This window comes from Cottoperca gobio, chromosome 6 (genome assembly GCF_900634415.1).
Source record: "Cottoperca gobio chromosome 6, fCotGob3.1, whole genome shotgun sequence".
Taxonomy (NCBI): Eukaryota; Metazoa; Chordata; class Actinopteri; order Perciformes; family Bovichtidae; genus Cottoperca; species Cottoperca gobio.
Genome location: NC_041360.1, coordinates 11,054,234 through 11,069,910, shown reverse-complemented (window position 1 = coordinate 11,069,910; position 15,677 = coordinate 11,054,234). Strand labels below are relative to the sequence as shown.

Sequence of the window (15,677 nt, the reverse complement as noted above, 5' to 3'; positions counted from 1 at the left end):
ACACTTGTTTTAAACATGGTCCCTGAAAAGAAAAGAAAAATGACTACAAAGAGTCTGTTTTCAGTTTATAAGGGACTGAACACAAAGACACATGAGGTGATTACATTGCAGGAAGAAAAAAAAAAAAGCAATGACTATGATTCTCTTATCTTCAGATGTTACCTTCAAGACCCAAATCCTTTGAACCGAAATATGACACCAGGACAGAATATGAGGAAGTAATTGAATTAAGACGAAACCCTATTTATCATCAGTGATTTATTATCATTTGTGTTCCCTTTTTAAAACACACCTGGCCTGTCAAGTAAATGCAGAACAAAAGTAAAATACATTCAGATAAACATGAGCACCTTCGTAGATTCTTCCACTCAGAGTCCTCGGCTCTATAAAGCCCAATAACAAAGGAGTCCAAACACTCACATAATCCACCTTTACAGTTATCAAACAAACTACTATGGACAACAGAGTTATGGACACGCAGAATTACTTTCCCATGAACATTTGTGTAAAAGAAAGCACCGCAGAGTAGTCGAGGATATCACGGAGAGTGAGGTTTCGGGTTAAGACACATTGACTGTCAGGCGAACACTGAGAGGATTATTGTAGTGTTCCCAACTAAAGCCGTTTACTTCCAACATACCTAGCTTGGAAAATGTTGTGACTTATGCTGTTGCATTGTTTTTATTATATATGGCCTATAAATTAATCTCACAAAACCATGATATTATGCCAATACAATTAGCTTCATACTTATTAATACAAAGCACACACAAGAAGAAACATTTTAACTGTAGCTGAAATGTTTGTGTACATGACAGCAGCAGGTAAGACAGTGATAAACTATAGACATCTTGAGACATTAAGTCTGTATTATAACCCCATAACTAAACTCTATTTGATCTATATACTGCAGTGTGGCGCGGGAGTCTCCATTGTTTAAAAATACAATGCCCAAAAACAAATTTGATCTTTTTTATTGAGTGAAATGATGCATTTAAATCTTTTACTGTTTTGGCACAAAAACAAAATATTCCCCAGTTCTCTAAAAGCTGCTTTTCTACATTTCAGCCACGGGTTGCAAAACGGATAATACTGAGATCCTAAGGTTTGTTCAGAGCATAATAAAACAAGTATGCCTAAAAAAAGAAGAGGCTGCTATTTGAGAGGAGCGACTCCATTATTCATCTGGAACTGCTGAGCCAGGATTCCCCTGTAGTACGCTGGACTACATCTAGACATTAGACATGGAGGATATAAGAGATGTCGAAGACCGATAACAGAGGCTTTAAAATACAAAACACAAACCAGTCAACTCTAATAACTAGAACCATTTATGTCAGTCATTCGCAACAGGCGACACAGATGAAAGGAAGATATAAGTGGATATATCAAATCTATAATATTTACAACCAAATCTAAAATTGTTGAATATCTCTACGGATACATTTTCTACAAAAATTGCATAACAGTGTTGTTCCTTAATGTTACAAATGTCTTAAATATGCATATTTTGCATACTTGTATACCACTTTTTAACCAACAAAACGTTTTGCCTACTGATAAACACCCCTTCACTCCCACAAAACAAAACAGCCGTGTGAAAGTCAAAGCCCAAGCTGCGTCCTCCCAGTGGAGAAAGCTCCCTGATGTATCACTCCATGGGAGGGGTTTTGAGATTTGCCTCTTTAAGGCACAACCTCCAGGTCTCCCGTTAAGTTTCTGAGCAGTACTACCCAACGAGACCAGTTCTTGGCAGTGGCAGTCCAAGCACAAGACTTCAGTAGGTGCAGTTGAAGTGATCAACAACAACAAAGAAGAAACATTGATCCTCAAAAGTCAAATAAGAGAGAAAACTCGTGGTGTAGAAAATGTTTCATCTTGAAGCCGTGAGCAGATCTTAGCGAACTGTTTAGATTGAGTTTGAGAGCTTGAGATGACGGCCAGTGGTAGGACACAAAGTTAAACATATGAATAAGTGTTTTCAGTGGGTGTGGCTGTCCTTGCCTTTAATGTACGCCTCCTCATGGGCTATCAGAGATGCTCATGTCCTCACTCTCCTGTGTCTGCCCTAAGTCCTCTCCTTTGCCGTGTTTCCTAGCGTGTTTGTATTTGTCCACGTATGCCTTGACCAGATTTCCCACCTTCACTGGGTTGATCTCCCCACTCTTGCTGTGGCACACCTGATGACCAGGAACACAAGAGAATTACATATCTTATATAGTCTCAGGAAACCCTTAGTCACTCCAAAAGCACTTGAAGTTGTGGGTTGGCGACAAACTTTTCAGTATCTTGGCAAACTCTTGAACTCACCTTCTGGACGGCTTTGCGTACAATGTCTTTGTATTCATCCTTGTCGATGTCTCTATTCTGGTAGAAAGGCTTGATGGCGAGCTTTACCTCCTCTATAGCTCTCTCCTGCATGTGCAGCTTCTTCAAATACTGAAGGCAGGAGCAAAACATCACAAATGACATGAGGTTTGTTTGATGTTTATATTCAGATCAAAGTAGGACACTAGTTATAAAGTTGATTTAAAACCAAAGACAATGTGAGACTCATTGAGATATTCAGTTCAAAGCTTGAAACATTCAAAAGCCAGCTTCACCTGGTCTTTCCTTAACAAATCCCCTTCCTCTCCTTGCACATCAGATCTAGAGGAGGAACTGAGCGGACCAACAGCACCCCTCTTGGAGGGCTGACTGAAGGCTCCAGTGATGTCCTGTGGAAGTCAAGGGAGATCATGTGGATAAGAAAGTGACTAAAAGATTACGCAAGGATAGAGTAAAAGATCGATTAAGCAATTTAGTTCCGCAATTAACCATTATTTTGTCAATAAGATGTCAGAAACCTTTGAAAAGTGCCATATTATAATTCCTTAATTATTATGAATTCCCACAATCCATGACGATGTCTCCAAATTGCTGGCTTTATTTGACCAACAGTAATTTGGTGGTATATAGACTCTTATATTGCACGTCTGTACAGGATGATAATGCTCAGTTTGGAATGGTGAATACATCAAATGCTAGACAGTGGGTTTGATTAGGTAGTTTCATTTCACAAAATGGCTTTGACTTTCGTTTGGTCTGAAAACATGTCAGTATCAGTTTCAGTCTCTACTACGTGACTTTACCCAGCCAGTACTGTTGCTTTTTGTAGATAGACACTGCCACCCTCTGGTCATGTAATGGCATTAAACGCTTGATGTCTAAAAGGACTTGATGCTAGAAATATTTGGTAAAAGTCTGCAGTAACAAGTGAGTCTGTCCTACCTTACTGGATGTCTGGACTGCTGACGAGGGTCTGCGAGCTCCTTCCTGCTTCAGCTTCAATTTATACAAAGACAGCTCTGTGCAAGAGATAATTCAGAAAACATTTAGCTGAGTCAGACACAAAATACACTTTTTGATCTGTGCCTGCAAGACAACATATCAAGATAAAGTTAGCGATTGTGTGTGAAACTGGATCTAGAATCAGTGTTTGCAGCTTATCCTGCAGAAACACTTACTGCTTGCAGATTTCTTTTCTGGTTGAGGTCCCTCAGGCTCCTGTATATTCCAGGTCACCCTCTTCACTTGAGTTTTGGATTTGGCTCCCACTACAGTCGACACCTGTTCAGTCTTCCCCTCCTCTACTTCCTTCTCTTGTTTGACGGATGCACCGCTTTCCTCTGTGCGCTCAGTCTTCACATAGTCCAGGTTGTCTAGCATCACGTCAACATTGAAGTCATCATCAGAGTCTGAGGGTTGCTGAACTTCCTGCCTTACAGGGACAGTTTCTGGTTGTTCTCTGGAGGCCATTATCTCTGGGTGAGACGGAGAGACTGTGTCCTGGGGACTGTCGGCTGTAACAGGTGCGGTCAGTGTGGGAAATGACGGGGCAGGGGGAAAGTGGCATAATTCTGGGGAACTTGGCTCAGATTTAACGATGGGGATTTCAAACGTCTCAGTCTTGATGGGGTCTTCTTCGTTTCCCTCCTCATCTATGCTTTTGGCTACCGTTAAAGGATGAATGTCAGTTTCTTCTTTCTTAATTGGTTTAGTAAAAGAATAATCTTCAAACATATCAAGAGATTGTTGTTTTTCTTTCTTAATTTCTCTTTCAACCTTCATCTCTTTCACCTTTTCCGCTGTTGTGGCCTGGCCATCTGCCCTGAGGTCTTTGCCTTTCTTTGTAACTTCAGAGGCGGCAGTACAGAGGGCAGCATTCTGTTTATTCACTGTGGCGACTGTTTCCTCTTTGAGGGAGCTTCGAGTTATATCCTTCTCTTTTTTCTTGTCGGTTAACGGCTTTGTGTCTTTAGAGGACGAGACACGGGACCCTGAAGTTTTCTGAGAACTCTTGGATGATGATCCTTCTTCTTTCCTTTTCTCTCTTGAGCTAGATCTAGACCTGCGTCTCCGCTTGTCTTTTGACCGTGACTCCACCTTGTCTCTGGAGGAGAGAGACGACTGTTGCAGTCGCGTGTGGTCTTTCCTCCTTTCCCTGGATGTGGATCTGGACCGCGATTTCGACCGTGATTTTGAGACAGACCGAGCACGAACAATGTCTTTCGATCTGGATCTGGAACGTGACCGACCGTGTCTCTTGTTCTGCCACACCCGTCTTCTATCACAGTCTCTCTCTCTGCCATCATTTTTCTCCCGGCTCCTTGGTATGGGCTTCTTCCTCTTTGAACGCTCTCTGCTGCCAGAGCTGGAACCAGACCTAAAATGAGTAATAACAGACACATCTCTTAACTGAAGAAAACTATTTGGTCCTCAATCAAGGTCTTAACGTCAAACAGATGGTGACTAAATATATGATACCAGGAATATTGGACAAAGAATTACATATTTACCTAGATCGCCTCCTGTCTTTGGAACGGGACCGGGACCGCCGTGTCTTTCCGCGAGTCCTATCAGGGGAATTGGACTGAGAGCTTTCTGAGTTTGAGGGTGCCCTCATCCGCTCTCTAGATCTTGACCGCCTGGAAGTCTTTCTCTGTCCGTCTCCTTTTCTTTGTGCCGGCCTCCCTGGCCTGAGGCATGATGGTCTACTCTCCTACCTCTGTCTGTCTCTGGACTACTAGAGCGTCTCTCTTTCGCAGCTGGGATGGGCTTCTTTTTATGGCCCAAATCTCTTGACTTGTGAGAGGATTTGGAATCCGATTTAGTTTCTGGCTTTTGTTTCTTCTTGGTGGGAGTAGAGCTAGATGCTGATGAATCGTTCTTACAGTCAGGAGGAGCACTGTGTGGAGTTCCAACGCTCTGTCCACTCTTCTCTTCTAAAGACTCTCTCTCAGTCTTTAAAAGATGCAGGCTGTGTTGAACAGATGGTGTGGTGTCTGCTGTCTTTTTGCTTTTTACGCTGTGACCAAACCTTTCAGTTTCCCCTGCATCCTCTAACCCTAGCTCTTTCTTAACTTTAGTAGCAAGTAATGCTGTTTGTTTCTCAGTCTTTTTTTCTACCTTGACATATTCCTCTGAGAATCTGACTTCCTGCGATGTGGTTTCCTGAGTGCTCCTTAGTTCTTCCTGTGAAACCTCAATCTCCTGTGTTTCAGTTTTTACAGTAATCACTTCCTGCTGCTCCTCGTTTCCTAAACTAGGAGCCGTCCCCTCACGTGTGGCATGTCGGAAGCTACCATGCAGACTTGTGCTCTGAGCTTCATCGCCTGAGCTGCTTGAGTCCGACAGAGTGGGATCAAAGGGATCATAGATATTATCACTGCCTTGTTCCTCATTGAGCGGTGTACGTGATGTCAGGAGCATCTGTTTATCCCTGTGCAGCAGTCTCTTTTTTTTCGCGTCGTCTTCCTTTTCTCTCCGGGTTGCCTGCGTACTGACTCCAGCAGCAGAGGTTGACGAGCCACTCAGCCGCCTTGACTGCCAGGAGTTCCCACTGGAGTTAATGCGGAAGCTCACAGCTGATGAAGATGAGGAAGATGAAGAATAACGTGGGTGGCTGGTAGAAGAGCCAGTGGAGGAGGAAGAAGAGGAGAATGAGTTGGAGAAGGCTGAGGACGAGCCGGCTCCATCAGGCCTCTGCCTCTGAGCCTGACCGTCAGCCCTGCCCTTGTGCTGGTCTACACTTTGCTGCCTTCCCTCGTCCCCAGCAAGGCTGTTCATGCCCGTTTCTGGCAGGCCGTAACTATTACTGCGGGTGGTAGAATTACTACTACTTCTCCTACTACCACTACTGCTGCTTTGATTACTGCCGCTGCTGCCACCTTGACTAGTGCTATCATTTGTGATATCACTGCTCTCCCTTTTTATTTTTGGTATCCTAGGAAGCACTGACACATCTACCCACATGGGCTTTGTGGCCGTTTTTTTAGTTTGGGATTGTGAAGAGGCCATTAACTTGGAGGAGGAGGAGGAGGAGGGGCTGCAGGCTCTTTCTCCATTGCTCCTCTGCTGACCAGGAGGCTGCGTGGGTCTGGTCGGACTCGGTAGCCGCAAACTTGGATGACCTCGGGGTGAATCAGAATGGGAAGATGATTGGATGTGGCTGGCTGAGGAGGGCATGTAGCAAGAAGAGCTCTGGGAGAAAGGTCTGTTCATGGGGCTATTGGAGGGTCCTGGTAGGTCTCTGTTCAAGTAGGGAGACGGAGAACTGTCTCCTTGGTTGGGAGACATCACAGGGCTGATCTGAGTGCTGGCATCTCCTGAGCTGCAACCGTTTAACGCAGACGGCATCACTGTAACACAATTTATTTATTTGTTATTATAAACACATATAAAGAGTGGAATAATTAAGTAATTTTGCTTTGTTCAGCTGATTTGCACATTTGACATTGCGCACAGTCATTACTCAGAGTAACACGTCACAGAATATGGGAAATGGTGACAGCAACAGGCTTAGTCAGTCACAATCAGCAGAGAATAAGTGAGAAACTCACTGCCTATGTGGGAGAACACAAGCAGAACCGCTGGCCTTCTTTGTCGCCAGATTGTGGATTTTTAATGTTATATTCAGCAACTAGTCGTGCAGTTTACATGAAGCGTTCAGGTTGCAGTTGGTTTGAAGTTGTTTGATATTCAACAGCTGGACTTGATATCTCTATTTCAATCGCATCAATTATTTTGAAAAGAGGTAAGATGAAGTCAGAACTTTGGTCTGTGCCACACACACTTACATGACTTTGTAGCTTTTAGGGAACCATCTCGATTAATAACGACATCAGAGCTGTCCATCAAGAGGACGCTTTGTCCCGATAGGATGCTTCCCAGGAGGTCGGGCACAGGAGCCACCTCCACGACACCCCCTGATTGGGGCACATCCAAACCTCTCCTGGTGTAGCAAAGCAAACCTTTAATTAGATCAACCATATTTATTTAGTATCCATCAGGCTGAATACCATCGTGATCCCAAAGACTGAGAAATCTAAGACACCTCACATGTTACATTTATAAGCAATTATAACATGATGCACATTAGTAGTGTTTGAAATGGTCATTTCAGTTTTTTTAATCTGCTCATCATTTTTGGTTCTTAGCCAAACAGATTACACATTTGACCAACTGTCAGTGGCTAAAACTAATATTGTTTTCATCAGATTTAAACTGCCATAAACTGTCATTTCTCATTAAAAGCAATGTTCTTTGTGACCAATATTCTCCATCATGTCATGCACATGTTCACGGTATACATGTTCATTATAACTAGACTTCAGGACGTTTAGAAATTCTGGATTTCTTACACCATGTGGCATTACATTTTAGGTGATGTAAGGGATTGACACGCAGAAACATGTTACTTAGTTACCTATGAATTCGGAAAATTTAAAATCAGGATCTGTTCTGGACAACAAACCTTACCCATCATGGCACAAAGGGGATGTTACCTGGAAAGGCCTGCAGTGACTGGTCGAGCTACAGGCTGGTGAGAGCGAAGAGCAGAGCGGGAGATCCCTCGTCTCTTGGCCTCCAACAGCGATGTAACGCGGGCCTGCTGCTCTTCTTGCTCACTGGTCAAATTAATACCGTAATGCACAATTAGCTTAATAATAAACACTGTATATTCTCAGCTTAAGAATATGATGTATAAAACTATTCAAATATTTCTTCTGTAAACTGAATTTGTAATTGTAGGTCATATTCAGGAGCCATGGATTTCACTTTTGCAAAAAAAACTCTTTGTATGTGATAATGATTTACTGTACCAAGGAGTCAGGAAGCATCTGTACTCCACCCTATGATAAAAACATCTACGGATATTTGGAGCGTGTAAAATTGTATTAGGGTCAAACCTACAATATGTACAAGTCTCCTTACCGATCCAGAAATGGATCCAGGTCAAATGGATCTCCATATATAGAGAGCGATGCTGCACCTATGTCAGCGCGCATGTTGCTTAGCGTGTTCTCTGACGGCTGATATACTGTGGGAAGCGAAGAGTTCTTCTTGTTCTTCACAATTCTGAGATTGTTAGCAATACGGCCTCGAGGAGTGGCTGTCTTTTTCAACATCTATTGGGAAAACATAGGTATGGAGTATATTTTAGAGGGAAAAGCATCTCAAATAAATGATTATTATTAATACAATTCTTTTACTTTAGTGAACATGTTAAAACCAAATCATTTAAATCTCAAGACTGATGTTGATGACACACTCACCAGCTTCTTTCTGAATTTAGTCCTCCTCACTCTCCGTTTCCTCCTCTTCACTCCTGTACTTGCTCCTTTGCCGTTTTTACCTTTAGCAGAAGTTGTCGTCTTTCTTCTGACCTTTCTGCGTTTTGCTGTTCAAATAAAACAAAGGTCACAAACGCATCACGATTTCGGATTCCTAGCTATGTCTTGTTGATGTGTGTGTTGGTGATTATGTTAATCGTATCTTTGAACAAATCATTTGGATGCGTGTGCTTACTTACCGGTCTTGCGCCTGCGGCTAGATGGGGGACGAGGTGTGAAGTCCCGTATATACACAGCTGTGTTGAGCCCAGCCACCACAGTATTAATAGTGTCATCCAGCCAAGTGGACTGAACCAGATACGTGGGCGCCAACTAAAAGAGAACAATACTCCATTGGTCCACTTTAAAAAAAAAACATTGTTTATAAACACAACTCCAAAACGCATTTCTCCTGTCAACGGCACTAACGTACAGTACACAAATGCACAACTCATGAGTCATAAATGCGATCAGTAAATCAAATTTGCACAACAACCATCTTTGTGGAACATCAAGACATTTCTGCAAGATCCAGCCAACGCGTATACTTCAGAAGTTAGTTAAAAAATAAGCCAAGACTGAAGCGTCATGCCTCATGCCAAACCTGCGATGAGCGTGCCTGTGTGATGCGATGCCGGTTGACATTGGCTCGAACCCTCTCGCTCTGCTGAGTTCGGGCGATAGCTCTGGTGGGACCTGCAGCACCGGACTGGAAGCGACTGGTGGCAGGACGGGCAGTAGAAGGGAGGCTCTCTGTATCACTGACTTCTTCAACTGAAACCCCTGAGTGAAAAATAATGTAAACGTCTGACTTGAAAAGATGCTAATGAGTGCAAACAATTCTTAATCCTGGCCACTTGTAATATAATGAATGAGGTTATGTGTAAATATGTAGTATTTATATGAATTCGTTTTTTTGCAACATATTTTCGTTGAAATTAAGTTACAAACATATAGAGCAAATCAACAAAGAAAAATATTGTTTGAGTAAGTATGAATTTAGGAAGGCAAATAACTTAAATGCTTACTTGAGCGACGGTTGCTGGCTTCACACTCAGGGCAGAACCATTCCTCCACAGGAACAGAGTTAAGAGGTGGCGTGAGACACTCCATGTGATACCTTTGGAAGAAAAAGAATTAACTAATTTCTCTGATGATAAGAAAAGGAATTAAGGCTGCAATAAAGGCAAACGCTGTCTTTCAACACATTAAAAAAAGGGTTATTATCTCCACCGAGGAGGTTATGTTTTCAGTTCAGTTTGTTGGTCAGCAGATTTACAGACAAATACTGGCCCGATGTTCATGTCCCTTGGTGGAAGAGTGTGGCATGGGCCATGGAAGAACCTGGTACATTTTGGAGTGGCTCTGAATCATGGGACATACTGTATACACACAATATTTTTCACTTAAGGAAACGGCCTTGGCGGAGGTCTGCGATCTCCGAGTGCCTTTCTAGTTTAGTACAAAATATCTATCTCACCCAGAATCACAGCCATCACAGAGCAAGAGGCGGTCCTCGCGGTCACTCCCCCCACACACCTCACAGTTGGTCTGTTCCAGGTCAAAATTTACCACTTCCTCAAGCCCTTCCTTCACAGGCTTTTGAACTGTGATCTGAATGAAGCAGACGTCACAAAAATCCCACATAAACACCTAGCCCACAAAAATTTGACTAAATTGGGTTAATAAATATTCCAGAAGTTATGCTACGAAAGACTGAACACACTCACCATTTTCTTCACTTTTCCTCCATGACATTTCCGTAGGTATATGCTGTTGAAGGCAATACGGTCTACAGGGCACGAGTTTGCATTCTAAGTAGTAGAGAACAAAAACGACAGAAATGAGCCGTTTGGCTTCCTCTAAATGCTGAGCATATACTGATAATCAAGAGCTATAAGGTTCTCTCTAACAAAGTGCTTCATCGTTGGGCTCATACAACATATAACATATAAGCCCACCTTGGCCCATGCAAGGATGCAGTCGAGACAGAAGTAGTGCTCGCAGTTCTCTGGTGTTGCCACAGGTTGGCTGCTGAATGAATTAAGGCAGATGGGACACTTCTCTGCGTCCTCATCCGAGCTCATCCCTTCAAGGTCAGCAGAAGTTCCCCCAAAAGTTCCATCCTCAGCCTTAGCATCTCCCTCCTCTTCCTCATCTGATAAAATTAGGAAGAAATCTATTGTGAATGTACTTGACATACTAAATTTAGAGGATATTGCAGCATAACACAAAGTAGTGTGCAAATAATGCTATGCATATTTCACACAACACGTGTGTAGTGTATATAGCAGAGATGTACAACAGGAGACTACAGGAGAGTTTCTTTGTTATTAGGCTACATAAACCTATATCAGAAAAACAAGTTGAGCAAAAAATAATTATGTGATAATCTTGTAAAAGGCAGTCACTAATACCATCCTCCTCTTCATTCCCTTCTTCTTCTTCTTCTTCTTCCTCGTCCTCCTCCTCGTCCTCCTCCTCCTCCTCTCCATCTAGGTGATCCTCCTCTTCTTCCTCCTCATCACTGTCAGACTCTCCCTCCTCAGACTCCTCTTCAACATTGTCTGAGTCATCTAAGAAGAAAACAAATGCATGAGGTGTTAAAGGTACATTTGGTACTGTACTCTTACACAAGTGAATGCAATGTGGTGAAAAACATGTACTATGAGCTCATGCTCGTATACATGACATGCATGTCAAACAAGCTACCTGAGATGTCCCACAATGCAGGCCTTTTTCCTTTGCTGTTGGACGTACTGCGGTTGATCAGCTCCTCTTGGCTGTCATCTTCATCCATGGCTGACCATCAGCAAAACAGCTGAACAATTTCTGTCAGATTTCTCTGAAGGAATCCTTAGAAAATAGACCAGAATTGCAGATAATGTTTAATTGCAGTCAATGTCTGTTTTTTCCTTGTGTACAAACTTTTAACACAATGACACAACTGGGTCTGACATAATCTCATTAAGAATTAAGTGTTTTGGTTGCATGTAAGCCAATCTACTCACTGTTTAAAAGGACAGCAGATGATTGAAAGTTATTGAACCAACTTCATGTAATGACAAGGTGATACTTTTGTCCTTGAGTAGAGAGGGGAAATGATCATCAAGCGTGTGCTCTTGGTCAATGGGATGTAGTAATGTCTACAGTGAACAGACACATTTAGTAGAGCAAGACTTGCTTACTAAGCACGAGTGACATTTGAGAACTCGTGAATGGTTACAAAAAAATCTACAGAACAGCAGTTTTAAATTAACCAAAGTTTTTAACTTACTTGTATTGTTTGCAGGCAAACAGGAAAAGGTTACCTAACCTTAGTTTACTAGCTAGCAGCAGCCTGCACACTATGCTATGGCTACATTTGTAAACAAAGAAGAAAACTCTGCACCAAACAGAGTGCTTCACATATGCCTCGGATAAAATATACATGCAGCATATATGTAGATATATACATTATAGATATATGCACTGACAACAACATGAGACTAACATGTAATGCTGTTGTTAAAGAACAAATTACGCTGGCTAGTACCATTAGCTTCAGTGTAACGTGTTAGCTAGCTTCAGAGTAGCTAAATTTAGCGAATGTCAACTAACGGTGCAAGCTCCTTCAGGGTCTGCACTAAAACACTGTGGGGGGATTTACACCAGCTCTTCATTTATTACTGAGAACTGAAATGTCCTATTCCCGCATTTTATAGTAATTTAAACCAAACCTACCCTATTCAGTAGTGTGAGGTATTATTTGAAGTGATTTGTCTCCACGGTTGTTGAGTGACACCACCGGCTGGCTAGAGACGGAAATGGCAGAGTGCACTCAGACAACTGGGACTCTTAAAGAGACAGTACTCATTTATTTGAGATGTAGGCCCACTACAGTATTTATGTTTATAAGAATATGTCCAATCACATTAAAGGCAATATGTTCAACAATAAAGCACGTTACTTTACAGAGACTCACACAAACTTAACAAATAACAATAATAATAATAATAATAATAATAATAATAATAATAATACACTATATTTATATAGCACCTTTCATACAATCAATGCAGCACAAAGTGCATTACAATAAGAGAAAACAGACATAGAATTAACTCAAAACAGGGACATATGGCCTAATTTCAGTATATATTGTTCAGTTTAGAAGTATAGTTCAAAGTTCACGTAACACTAAGAGGTGTCCAATCTACAAGTGTGCAGGAGTAAACTGTTTGTGGCAAATTACGAATGTCTTAATAATAAATTATGACATAGTTATATTTTACACTCAGCACACAACCCTTACTTTATAATAATCAAAAAAGAAAATTAAAGTCTGAACAATCGACATATTTAATCTGCCTATTATCATTTCCTTGAGGCACCTGTCACATGCCACATGCAGCCAATACAGTAAACAAGTGCCACTGTCGCCTCCTAGTGGTATCTCAAAAATTGCAAAACAGCTGTTACATAATATAATGTAATCCTGATTTGTTACTTGATGTCATGGGGTTATGTGTATCCTGGCTGTGAATAATCCGGTAGGACTTTGACAGTCAAGAACTGGTCAGAAGAAACCTTGAGAATGGACCTACCCAAACTCCAAAGATTGTTTAACAATATCCAAGAAACAAAGAAAGAACATCATGTTCTAGCTGACAAGTTCAAGGGGGTCAAGTCAATAGTTAAGTCATTTTTTGTGCATATCTAAAAAGGGGTGTGTTTTACAATTAATCTTGAAATTGTTGATATATATATATATATATATATATATATATATATATATATATATATATAGAGAGAGAGAGAGAGAGAGAGAGAGAGAGAGAGAGAGAGAGAGAGAGAGAGAGAGAGAGTATATGGTAGATCCTATCCCTATTTGCTATTATACGATTTAAATGATGTATTTGAGTACAATGAGTGTTCTGTATTTAAACTCTAAATGCACCTCACGTTTTTCATATGATGTACAAATTCAAATTTTAGCGGTGTCCAATACTCTCGCTCAGTTCATCGCCCTCCTTGTCGTCATCATCAGATCAGACTGTCATGCTGCATCCTTGGTACGTGCACAGCCACACTCTGCTCATGGCAACACTTACTACAAGTAAACCGAGTTCAACCACTTCGCACTGTAGGGGTAGGGCGTATTTTGCCAAACCAGTTTAAACTACATTTATCCCACCACCACTATTAACTGTCACATCGCATGGCGTCTATTTAAAGGTTAAAAAAAAAAGTTGTGTCGTTTTGGTGTTTGCAATAAATAATCTGCCAGGGCAAGAAACTGTTAACGAGAGAATGGTTTATTCCTAATGTACGACGTGCAGAACTGAACGCGCCGCACCCCAACTATAACTCCCAAAGTCAACTGAACTTGCTGGCCTCATAAATCCCACCTGCAACAGATTTTTATTTGTCGATATTTTATAACGGGTGGGTTATTCAACTTCAACTCGGCAGCCCATTGGCTGCGTGCGATGACAGTTGCTTTCTAGTTTGCATAACCAGGTCGGGTTGCAGATGCAGGGGAGTGGGCAGGGTAGGGGATAGTGCAAGTGAACTGAACTTCAGCGTCGGTGTACTATATCCTCAAAATGCACCTAACTTTAACCATGCACAGTGATTTCTTTTAGAGAAAAAACAATTTGGATGTTTGGATAGATGGTTTGTAGGTTCCTGTCGGCAAAAATAAATTCTTCTTTCTTTTAAAATTAACCCAAAAGAAAACTTGGGACTGGTAAGTAGCTCCCTTTATTTGTCACTATTCTTTATTCTATATATATGGTGTGGATGAATAGGCCACATCCAACAAATCATTATATGTAATTTCTCTTTAAATATCTTTACAATTGTCAGATGTATTTGTTATTTTGGAACTTTTTTTATGACTATTGAAATTGAAAGCATCTTCATGTATTTCGGTACATCGTGAACTAACTGTAATTTCTCATTTTGAAGTAGCCTGCATTGTTGGGACAAAAGATTTCTCGATTTATTTGAATTGTGATATCATTTTCTGTTATTTATTCAAATCACAATATTTTCTAAGTATAAGTAATGTTAATAGCCTAGAATATATATCCTATCTCCACTCTTCATGTTGATTATGTCTGATTTATTTTTGTTTTATTTCACAGCATTTGTCTGTGTTACTCCACAGATTGTGTGTGCTTATGGTTATCAGTATAATATCTGATATCTAAAAGCAGGTAAGCCACTGACTAACGCACATTGTGCCAGTTGCCAGTTCCACTGTGCGTGTGACAGCGGCTAACCTGGTTTTGGGAATACTTCACATGTTTGGCTCATCCAAGAACAGCCACCCCCGGATCAGACAAACACCCAGATCTTTAAGCGGCCCTTTATTATGTCCCATGCACATTGCTGGGACAGGCGTGCGATACATGACTGACCTCCCAGTGGCCTCCATGTGTACTGTAGCCTACTTCCTCCTATGTGCACATACTGTTCCTTATTTAGGGCCAGTGACTTTTATAGAGCCGACCTCTCTAATGTCACCTACTGTCAAGACTATTGGTGTTTTGTAGCAGTTCCTGTTTCATATGTGTGGCTCAGACATTATAATCATACTGGTTCCCAATTCGAGGTGCCCTCCAGAGCTTCCCGAAGAGTTTCCCTGGGGAAAAATGAGCATTAATATAAAACCACTGAACTTGGTCCTATAACAAATTGGATAGAAGAAATACAGTAATGTGTCCACCCCTTTACACTATTAAAGCTGTTTTCTAATTATTTACAAGTTTGTTCCAAATAAGAAAATCTGTATCTATGTTATGTACCATGTGGGTTTGTAAAATGCATCCCTCAAGTGACAAGTAAAGTTTGTACTTCAATCAATTGTGGCATCATGGATCTTACTTTCTGTTTTACTCCACTGTGTGATACATTTCTTGGTTTCAGTATGGATGTTTCATTGCCATCAGTGCACAATGACTCACTGTGACACAGAGGAATAGATAAGTGCAGTATGTCAGACTCATTAACTTCTGGCCCTTAATGTGGACACGC

The 15,677-nt window shown here is 41.3% G+C and overlaps 1 protein-coding gene across 1 annotated transcript; it reads right to left on the bottom strand.

Annotated features, from left to right (window-relative positions):
* Positions 1-239: 239 nt before the first annotated feature.
* phrf1 (PHD and ring finger domains 1) lies at positions 240-12,460 on the bottom strand. Its single transcript, XM_029433922.1, is given in 20 exon segments — positions 240-2,180; positions 2,311-2,439; positions 2,604-2,717; positions 3,271-3,347; positions 3,507-4,705; positions 4,839-4,977; positions 4,980-6,680; positions 7,119-7,273; positions 7,827-7,949; positions 8,257-8,450; positions 8,598-8,722; positions 8,855-8,987; positions 9,259-9,437; positions 9,683-9,774; positions 10,135-10,268; positions 10,385-10,468; positions 10,616-10,812; positions 11,072-11,230; positions 11,367-11,510; positions 12,378-12,460. Coding segments are annotated over 19 exon segments (5,181 nt in total). The 5' UTR covers positions 11,455-11,510; positions 12,378-12,460; the 3' UTR covers positions 240-2,021.
* Positions 12,461-15,677: the final 3,217 nt, after the last annotated feature.